Source organism: Thunnus albacares, chromosome 23 (assembly GCF_914725855.1).
Source record: "Thunnus albacares chromosome 23, fThuAlb1.1, whole genome shotgun sequence".
Classification (NCBI taxonomy): Eukaryota; Metazoa; Chordata; class Actinopteri; order Scombriformes; family Scombridae; genus Thunnus; species Thunnus albacares.
This window is the reverse complement of record NC_058128.1, coordinates 19097610-19108631: the sequence shown is the minus strand read 5'-3', so window position 1 is coordinate 19108631 and position 11022 is coordinate 19097610. Positions and strand designations below refer to the sequence as shown.

Genomic DNA, 11022 nt, shown 5'->3' with positions numbered 1-11022 from the left:
TTGAAAATGCTGCAAAATTCTACAGACAAATTGCAAATACCTATTATTGCTGCTAAACCTCCTCAAAGCAAACTATGAGACTTGGATCAATCAACTTCTAGGGAGCTGCTGGTTTTAGTTCATTTCAATACGGTTTCAGGACTAACAGAAGTCATCCGTCACATACAGAACTTGCAATTTAAACTTCAGTCCTTGTGCTTAAAGTAAAATGAACTCTGAATGCAGAATACTTTACATTTAAAGCTGTCCTGTTCTGCCTCTGATTGGCTTACCCTGATATTCTTATCCTAACCCTTACCACTCTCATTCCTCTTGCCTAAACTTAACCAACTCAACCAACAAAAGAAACAAGTACTAGCCATTCAGAGGCAGAGTAGGGCAGGGCATGACTTTGCTGTCCTGGGAAAAAAAACTTGCCATCCTGGACATTACCTGGCCATCAGCTGGATGTCCGAACTAACACTGTTTGGATGGTGACATTGTGTCCCTGGCCAAAAATAGTTCCGGGGTTGGGCGGCTAAAACAGCAACATGCATATGAAACACAAATCCTGGACCTGACTTCAAAAACTTCACATACATTTCAAAGTTTCACTGTACAACACACTTTTTGTTTTTTTCATACAAAAACTGTTATATTTATTCATTAATTGGTTGAGAGCAGATTGTCCTAAAAATTTTCCCAAGTATGTGCAGATGTCCGTTAAAAAGCAATTTGACTTGAACTTGTGATTTGCATTCCATGCGCATGCTGCTGTTTTTGGGGGACCCGCTCCCTCTGTAGATATAAAGGGCTCATTCTAAACTAACGAAAACACAACATTTCTTATTGCCCGGTGATTATACACTAATGAAAACATACTTGAGTATGTTTGAGTATCATGCTCCACTTTTGCCAATTCTGTTCCGCTAGGTGCCACCAGAGACGGTTTAGAAACCGTAAGTTACAGGACATCTTTAATGCCACTAAATTCTACACACTGCACCTTTAAATCCCAGGGCAAAGTTTTCCCTCGTTTACAGACACGCCCTTTAGATGTCTGAGTACCCCATTAACAAATATTGCAACAAACACACTATCAAGAGTAATTCGCATTGCTTTATTCGTTTTAACATATATGAGTGTTTACCTTAATGCAGGGTAGTCGTTAGACATGGGCCGAGAAGCTTGTCTACGACGCAGAAACCTCTTTTTCCAGTCAGGCAAATCGTCAGGCACCTGGCAGTAACCCTGACAACACAACAGGGTCCTTCGTTTAGCGCCAGTTTGGATTTTCTCCCTCGCCCTACTCTGTGTGAGGTTTGTAAATATGTGCCTAATGTGGCATTTTTATCAAATATAACTGAAATTTTTCTATATAGCTACGTGTAGTGTTAATTACTGGCATACAAGCAATATATTGACGTGTTGGACGTGACTGTAAAAATCAGTCAAAGCTGCATTAAAGCTGGTAAAGGACGCGAAGTTGTTTCTTTACATCCCGGGGTAAGTTGGCTGTCAGATATTAACTTAAACATAACTAAATACAGTATATGGTACTTAATGGTTTAATTAGGTCATTCACGAAGAACATTTTAGCATGTGTGACTTTATTGTTTACCATGTTAGACGTTGAACTGTGTCTCTCTAACTCTTTTTAAAAATTAAATGGGCTTGTTGAACCAAGTCAAAGGGTTTTCTAAGGCTAAACCTGAATCTAATACTGAACTTATCTCTTTCAAATAGATTGATCATAAGATTTGCCTGCACAGCTTTTTAGTGCTGGACAGACACTGTTTGCAGGGCATTATACACAGCCGGTATAGTGCTGCCATGCAGGAAAATAACGTATCACCACAGGTTTTTGTCACTATGCTCTGTGCTTTCAAAAGGCAGTGGTGTAACAATGATGAAACCAAGCTAGATATAAAATAAATGTTGCAGCACATTTTTATGTGGTGAAAGCAATTCCTCAGAAAGTTAATACAAGTACAGTGTCATTTTTTGCTTAATCTATAGTCAATAATTTACAATAGTATGCCATTTAATATAGTGTAATGTAGTGTAATTAAATCCTTGCTCATGTAGAGAACATAAGAATTAGATTTTTGTTATTAGTGCAAGAAGATACACTTATCCACATTTCAAATGGCATCAGAGCGTTGGGATAATATAAAGCCAAGTATGTGAAATATGGGGAAAATGCACAGTTTAATATGAAACTAAGTATATGTTCTGTAAACTACAAGTACCATGTCTAGAACAGATCTGAACAAAAATTTGGGGACGTAACGAAGAAAATACTAAGTACTAGGTACTGGTGAACATCACATCACTCAGCCATGATTCAACATTATGCAATATGAGATCACTGTAAATGTTCCACTTTTCGCCAAAAGGCCCGTTTTCAATGGCTGTCCTTTGGCCAAGTGTTAAATCAGCCATTACAACTAAAAATCTGCCGTTCAGTCTTGTTTTTTTTCCCTCCATCATCAGTCGGTCCAATATGTCCCTTTTTAACCTCGTCTTTTGACCATCATCTGTACATTTTGAGTCAAAAACCTGATGTACTTGCAAATACTCTTCACTTATGAAGCAAGATGTGACTGTGCTTTTCAAACTATTTAACCTTAATTGTGTGTCAGCTAAACTGTCTTGAATAGTTTGGTGAAATTTGAAGTATTGAATTATATTTCAAAGATTTATTTGTTTCTTTTTTCTAGAGAGAAAGCAGGAGAGGCATGTAGAGCTACAATTAATTTTACTATACTAGCTCTCATTTATTCTCAAGTGTCATTTACAATAAGTGTCCGTCTGCCTTTCTGTAGGTCACCAGGTCATCTGAAATCAGCCTTACTGTTAACATCTCAAAAATGGACAGTAAGTACAGTAGTATTGGATTTAAAACACTCAAGAATACAACTTTATTAGTAGCTCAAGACATAAGTCATGTCTTCTCTGTCCAGGTGAGGATGATCTGGACATTTTGACGTCACTGCTGGCTGAGAGCGAGGGCGTCGGAGAGGAACAGGAAGGTCAGCAGCAGGCAGACGACTTGGATGACCTGTTTGACAACGATGATGAGGAAGAGTACAAAGAGGGCGTCGAGGAGGAAGGACAGGATGTGGAGCCAGAAGAGGCGTTGTTAGAACTCTTTGGAGATGTAGATGACATTGAAAATGAAGAGAGAGACTCTGCTAAAGGAAAAGAAAGCGGAGGAGAAGCCTCTGAGAGCCTTAACAGGTCCAAGGAAGATTTACAAGGTTTGTGCTGCAGCAGTTTCACTTTCAATCTACTTCTAGTTGATGTAAACTGTAATTTAGCTCAGTTAAAAGTTGCTTGTTGGGTCTTGTTCACGATCGGATCCTCATGTCTTCAGAGGAGTTGAGGCGGATGCAGGAGCAGATGCAGAGGTTGCAGCAGCAGCTGGAGGCGAGCCAGACGGTTCCCACCTCATCCTCCACTATCAGGACTGCAGGGAGCTCTGCTGGTCCCAAACCAACGACCCCCAAACCAAAACCTCCCCAAAAGCCCATTTCCAAAGTGACCCAGGCTAAACCAGCTGCTACCATACAGAAGACCAAGACACAAGCAGGTAAAACTTTTACCTGCTTGGCCTGCAGAAGTGGCCACTTTTCCTATTTTATTTTGCAGATAAAGTGCAGAAGCAATAGCTAAAGACACAGTGAAATAGCTGCACATAAATGCAATAAAAAAGTTATGTGCCTCTGCTTCCTTTGACTTACTCGCACAGCATCTTCATCCACTCCAGTCAGAGGAGGAAACCTGAAGCTCCAGGAGTCCTCTGACTTCTCCGCTCAGCTGAACATCGCTGACTCCTTCAAATCCAAACCAAGAGTAGCTCACCAACCCAAACCCAGCACTTCACCAGGTATAACTTGCACCGAATATTTACACAAACAAGAATTCCTGAAATAGCTCTGTAGCCCATTACATATGTTTAAAATGCTTCATGTACATTTATCTGAGAGTATTTTCGTCACTGTTTACTCATCAGAAGACAGAGGACCACTGGTGGAGATAAAGATCGGCAGCTCCTTCCAGCCAGTAGAGAGCACCAGCAAGGTCACCAATCCTCTGCGTTCCCCTCCAGCCTCTCAGAACAGACCGGGTCCAGCTGTATCAACAGGACAGCCTAAACCCGCTTCTCTTCCTCCTCTTCCTAAAGACGTGGCTGTTGAGAGATACTCCGGGCTGCGGCTCAGGTCAGGACACTGAAATACCGAAAAATCCTGAATTTGACACACACACACACACACAAATCCAGGTTTTTCCGTCAAGCGTTCCAGTCTGAATCTGGACTTTTTCTTGTTTCAGAAAACCACGAGTTTCCTCCTGCGATATGGACCGCAAGATGGCGGACCGCCGTCTGATCCGTCTGTCGCAGGTGCCGGAGCGTTTGACTCGGGAGAAGCTGGAGGACGTCGACTGGGTGACCTTCGCCGTGCTGGTCAGCAAAGCCACGCCACAAAGTAGCAGCAGTGTAAGTCTATGCTCTTGATCGTTGATGGTTCCCTGCATCACTGACTACCCAGATCGTAAAATGAAAACACTGTGCCGACTAACTACTTCCACCTTGCAGGGCAAAACCTTCAGCATCTGGAAGCTGAACGACCTCCATAACCTGGAAGTGTTTGTGTCACTCCTCTTGTTTGGGGAAGTCCACAAAGAGCACTGGAAGACCGAGCCGGGCACCGTCATCGGACTGCTCAACCCGAACCCCATGAAACAGAAAGACGGATATGACGGGGTGAGCACACAGTCTGCACCCAATCTTAACGTCCAGTTAATCACTAGTATAGTTTGCCACTTTATTAATGTGTGAGATAAAAGCTTAAGTTTGCACTAAAACAGCCTCCAGAACCTTCATCCTCAGGTCCCTTTAACTGCCTCTAGTCATGCAATGAAGAAGAAGTAGAAAAAATAGATCCAGGAGAGGAAGAATGAAAAGCTAGTTGCCTGTCAGAAACTAAATCGGGATGAAACTAATTTAATTTGCAATGATTAATCTCAATTTCTTTCATGCACTGCAGATTTAAGCACCAGTAAAATCACTGCAGTTGTTCTTTTTATTTTTTAGACCTCACCACCTCTATGTGTAGAAATTAGAAGACTGCAGTGATTAAAGTTTCTAAACCAGGTGACATTTCTTCCTGTCTGGGTTAGGAGTAAATTGCGTGTCACTGTCGGCTCATTAGTCTTGAAAATGAACAGTTTTTACGAGCAGTAAAGTGATAACCTTGCTTTTTTTATGTTTTATTGAACACTTGATTTTTTTTTATTTTATTTTGCTCATTAACTGGTTTGGCAGCTGAAGTGTTTGCCAATTAAAGCAGAGAACAGACTGTTGGGTTGCTGGTGTCAGCATCGCACGACAAACCGAAATGTTAAGAGACGGATGTGGTGAGGAAGGCCAAGGAAAGCTGTTCACAACTACACACACGCGCGCACACACACACACACACACTTACCACACATGGAGGGCATATTTTGCAACAGTATTACAATATATTTTCTGTTAAAAATATCTTTTAGAACTATCGCACAAACAGTTATTTTCATCGTTGATTAATCTGCAAATGATTGTCTTGATTAAACACTTTGTCTATAAAATAATAAATAGATGAAAATAATCATTATATGCAGCAGTATTGTAATTTTGTATTGTTTTATCGACCAAACTGTAAAACCTAAAGATACTCAATTTATAATGATATAAAACAGAGAAAATAAGCAAATTCCCACACCGGAGAAGCTGTAACAACAACAATATAAATCTATAAAACAAATACAATAAGAAGTGTAACAGTCACAAACGGCTCTCAGCTGTAAATATAAGACATTTGAATAAATAAAGCATGAATGAAAAGTGTTTATTTTATATATACATCATGTTTTAGTTGATCATCACTTGTTAACACCCCTACGTGTTGAACATGTGCAGGTCAGCCTGACGGTGGATCACCCACAGAAGGTGCTGCTGTTGGGTGAAGCTCAGGACTACGGCACCTGCAAGGCCATGAAGAAGAACGGAGACCCTTGCTCTCAGATCGTTAACTTGGTGAGTCCATCCTCTCCTGCTACATGTTACCCCCGCGTTTTGAGTTCCGTTTGTAAATCCCTATTCCCTCCTGCAGTACGAGTGCCAGTTCTGCCAGTATCACGTCAAAGCCCAGTATAAAAAGATGAGCTCGAAGAGGGCCGAGCTGCAGTCATCGTACTCCGGAAAAGCTCCCAACAAGGTGAAGGGGAAGGGTGGCGGCGGCCTGAGGGAACGTCTGTGTCAGGACGGTTTCTACTACGGCGGCGTGTCCTCACCTGCCTGCGCCGCATCGCTGTGAGTGCAAGTTCTTGCAAATGTGTTTTTCTTTGCCTTGCAAATGTTTCTGAGAAAAATCCAGGTCAGTCAGTCAGTCAGTGAGAAATACTTAAGTCATCTTGATTCACAAATCTTTTTATAGTTTTCAATGAATAATTATTAGTTAGATGATAATAATGAAAGCACCTATGTATAGGATCTAAAAATGACAATAAACTCTTAGTAGCTGTATCAAAAAGAGACACTTTGTGTGTGTGTGTGTGTGTGTTGCAGAACGGCAGCCAAACCGAACAAACCCGTACAGAAAACTCTGGATAAGCTGTTTGTGAAAGGCTCGGCTCAGCACGTCAGTCAGGCCAAGAGGCTGGGTAAGGACTGGTTGTCTCTTTGTCAACTCAGATGTACTTTATACAACTTTGATATATTCTTTTTTTCCTCACTGTAATCTTAACTGTGAAACATCAAGGATGTGTTTTGCGGAACCCACTTTCTCATAACATGCTTTTATCTACTTTTTTCTAGCTGTTTGAAATGCATGACCTCCAATTAACTAAGTTGTGCACATGTTACAGTTTGATTTTTTAATGACTGAAGAGAGAAAACACTGAACCATTAGCTGCAAAAGAAGCAAAAAGCTCTGTTTTTTCTGATTTGGTTTCATTGTGTGTTTTTTTTTTTTTCTTCTTCTTTTTTTAGTCATGCAGTCCGGTGAGGTTTCAGGTTGTTCAGATGAATTCAAGGGCTTGATGTCAGTGCCAACACCTGGAGCTCTGCAGCTCAAGAGACACCTGGCTCAGGACAGCCAATCAGGTAAAGAACGTGGTAATATGTCATCGCCTTTGAGTGCTCTGCTGGTTTAGAGTTAAGCTTCAATATCAAACCATTGTTCAGTTAAAGAGTTGTGGATTAAGTCACTGCATCAAAAACACTCATTTTGAAAATTAAACAATCAAAACCTTTATTGAAATACCTTTTATAAAGTCTAAAAATAGCCACTTGTTCTCAAATTTTGTGCCTCACAATCAAGTGTACAAGTTTTTTGTTTTTTTTTCTGTCTTAAATCACCTGTTTTCCATCCTCAGCCGCCAAAGCTGCAGCTGGAGCTTCAGTTCAGTCAATCTCAGCGTCCGACCTGCTGAAGCAGCAGAAACAGAGGCAGCGAGAGCTTCTGGAGAGCCGTCGGCAGAGGGCGGGGGAGATCCAGAAGAAGATGCTGCAGAGCTCAGCTGGGGCCAGACCTGGATCATCCTTACCGGGCTCGGGTCTGATATCCCCGAAAGCCGCTTCTGAGGTCCCCAAGGCCACCCAAAGCCCCGCAGCTCCCAACACCCCCACCCTGGGCCGAGGCTTCTCAGAGGGTGAAGACATCCTGTTCTTTGACAACAGCCCACCTTCAGCACCCGCTCGCAGCGCTCTCAGCCTATCAGCTGCCAAGCTGGCTGCTCTGAAGAAGCTGAGAGCCAAAGGGGCGGGGCTTAAAAAAGAAGACCCCAACGCTGTGAAGAGGAAGAGGTGTAACGACAGTGAGATCGTCACCCGGGTGGAGAAGAATCTGACCTCACCAAACGGTACACACACACACTTCATTCAGACTTTAATCTTCTGATTATCTTTTTTTAGAATTCAATATTTTGCAGTGTTTTTTTCCTATTTTGAGGCATTTTTCTTTTGCTGCTATCGTTTTTACTTCTTATAATTAAATGACAACATACTCTTTTTGTATTTAAATTTAAATTTAAATTTAAAACATTTTTATCACCTGTCCTTTGACTCACCTGTGCAGGAGAATCGTCCAGTAACGAGGATGAGGAGCCGGCTCAGAAGAAGAAGAGAGATCAACTCCGCTACATCCAGTCGGAGGAGTTTCAGAAGATCCTCAACGCCAAATCTCGCCACGGAATCGTACTACAGGCGGTATGACAAGTGACACAACATACTGGCAACACACTGATAAACTTGTTTTTCTCGACCGACAGTAGATATAAGTCTGATCTGATTTCCTCCTTGTTTTCTGCAAATCATTTCAAGCATAGTTATGTGTGCGAGTTAAAGAAGTTGTTTTCTAAATCTCATCTCTCTCAGGCGGAGTACCAGCTGCAGGAGCGCTACTTTGATGCTCTGGTGAAGAAGGAGCAGATGGAGGAGAAGATGAAGGGCATCAGGGAGATGAAGTGTCGTGCCGTCAGCTGTAAAAAGGTACAACTTGCAACCTAAATTTACCCCTATTTGGGATAAAATAACTAATAAAATAAATAATAGCATTGTGGAGATGGTTTGTAGCCCCCGACTGTCTCTCAAAAGTTTGAAAAGTAAGCTGTTATTTCCCATGTTCCCTTGCTTCCAGTGTAATTACACTTACTTTAAGCCGGCGGATCGTTGTGTGGAGGAGAATCATAATCTGAGGTGGCACGACGCCGTAAAACGTTTCTTCAAATGTCCCTGTGGACAGAGAGCCATCGCTCTAGACAGACTGCCAAACAAACACTGCAGGTAAGACTCAGACTGTCTCTCTTGCTCTTGTCATCTGTTTCAAGGCTCCCCTGTGATCATAGAATATATCGAAATAATTATGCATGTTTTAGGCAGAAAGGATTAAAGAATTTGATTAATTCTATATGGAAGTTGAAGAATATTAATTTTACAAATAGGTCAGGTCAGGTCATGCTTTGTCAGTGTACAAAGAAGTATGTAGATTTTTTTCTTTCATGTCTTTCTCTTCTGCTGTAATAATTCATGTTCTTTTATCTTTTCAGTAACTGTGGTCTGTTTAAATGGGAGCGTGACGGGATGCTGAAGGTAAAATTTCTTTCTGTTGCATAGTTTTCTTCTCACTGAAGACATTTTTTTTCCACATTTTACACTTTCGTAGTGAAAGACAACTGAGAGGATGTTTCTCTTTTTGTTTTATCGCAGGAGAAAACAGGACCAAAGATCGGCGGAGAGCTTCTGCAGCCTCGAGGAGAGGAGCACGGCAAGTTCCTCCACAGCAAGTAAAAGCACCTTCATCTTCCTCAGCCTTGACGATGCCTTCATCAGTCGCAACTGCACACAGCTGGTCACCGTTACACTATGAATTATGTTTTTAAATGTAGATATTGTTTTTGTTATTGATTATGGATACTTGAATGTCTGATTATATTGGCTATGCTGGAATTACGCTGATTAAAGTAATAATTTGTAACATTTCATGGGAAATGTCTGTGTTTCTGTTCTGCTTGACTCTATAAAACACCTGAGTGAACAGGAGTTTGCTGCAGATCTGGGGGGGGGGGGGGGGAAAAAAAAAAAAAAAATATATATATATATATATATATATATATATATACACACACATAGAAATCAGGTTAATAGTATGATAGCAAACATTAACATCATGTTTCTTCTTAAAATATCAACATTAGGTCACTTTATATGTTTTGTGACTGAACAGTAATGATTGGTTGATCTATTTAGAGATGAGCTTAAGGGGTAGGTTTGTTGTTTTTCAAGTCTGTGTTAAATCAATCATCAGGAGCCCAAATGAACATTGAAACAGTTTTGCATGCTCTAATAATTCCTCCTCTTCATACTGACTATTAGAAGATCCTCTCTGAATGCTCATAAAGTGGATATTTTCCCCACTTACAGTCTTTAGTAAAAAAAAAAAAATTCCTCTGTTTCCTCGGACAGTGTTTCCCTGTTGAGCTGTGGTGGAAGGTGGAAGTAAAGTAACAAAAAGAATGACTTTGGCACTAAAAAGACTGTTACATTGAAAGATATCTACTTGATGTGACTCACTTGAATCCTCATATTGGCTTCAAATAAACTTTTAAATACATTTTTGCACAGAAGGAGGACTGTGGATTTTGTCCCCCATCACTTACATTGTAAATACATTATGAAGAGATCTCTTAGTGGCCAGTATGAACAGGAGAAATGATTACAGCAAGGAAAACAGGTCAGTGTTCACTTGGGGACCTGACAATTGTTTTAGGACAGACTTGAAAAATTGTGAACCTATCCTTTATATGTAAAATAAGTTTTAAAAAAGTAAACCTTTCATACTGCAAACCTTACATTTGCAGTATGAAAAACAATGCGTTCCTCATAGTAAACATTCCTCACAAACTCCGGAAATAAAAAATGTGTGGAATTCTTGGTCCTACTATGTCTTTTCTGCTGTGCAGCATGTGATTTGTTTCTGGTTTCTTTGGAATAACTGGAACAACTGGGTGGTGGTAGGATGAGCTGTGGTCTGTCTGCACCACTGCTGACAGAAGAGAGCACCACTAATTAACAGTAAGAAGATGAGATGTGTTCAACATTAAATCCAAACATGATGTCACAATTTAGCTATGTGAAAAAATTACATTTGATTAAAGGCACGTAGCTTTTTTTTATGCTATTGATGAGTTGTTTACTTTTATAGCGACTTGCCATTCTACCTCCTGCACTTTGTTAAGTGAACACCTTAAAGGGAAGAATCCAGCCTTAAACAAAAAAAAACACTCATGATAAACTTGATCATTTTTTTCAATTCACTGCAGGTTGTGATTATTGATTCTTCACGTAGACAATGTCACATCCATGACTGGATAGTAACCTGAGAGCAGAAAAAGTTTCAGCAATCTAAACATATGTTAAGTGCAGGTTGTTTTTTTTTTTGCTTTATTTTTTTTTTTTTAGAATCTCAGGATTTATTCCTGTTGTCAAAATCTTTCATC

The 11022-nt window shown here is 40.5% G+C and overlaps 1 protein-coding gene across 1 annotated transcript; it reads left to right on the top strand.

Moving 5' to 3' along the window:
• The first annotated feature begins 1066 nt into the window (after positions 1-1066).
• Positions 1067-9502, top strand: mcm10 (minichromosome maintenance 10 replication initiation factor). The gene is made up of 18 exons (XM_044344104.1): positions 1067-1485; positions 2808-2859; positions 2946-3242; positions 3359-3574; positions 3734-3871; positions 3998-4205; positions 4318-4483; positions 4583-4750; positions 5945-6061; positions 6138-6337; positions 6593-6687; positions 7016-7129; positions 7402-7887; positions 8103-8233; positions 8402-8515; positions 8664-8809; positions 9073-9115; positions 9233-9502. The coding sequence occupies exons 2-18, from the start codon at positions 2853-2855 to the stop codon at positions 9311-9313; spliced, it is 2727 nt and encodes a 908-aa protein (XP_044200039.1). The 5' UTR covers positions 1067-1485; positions 2808-2852; the 3' UTR covers positions 9314-9502.
• Positions 9503-11022: the final 1520 nt, after the last annotated feature.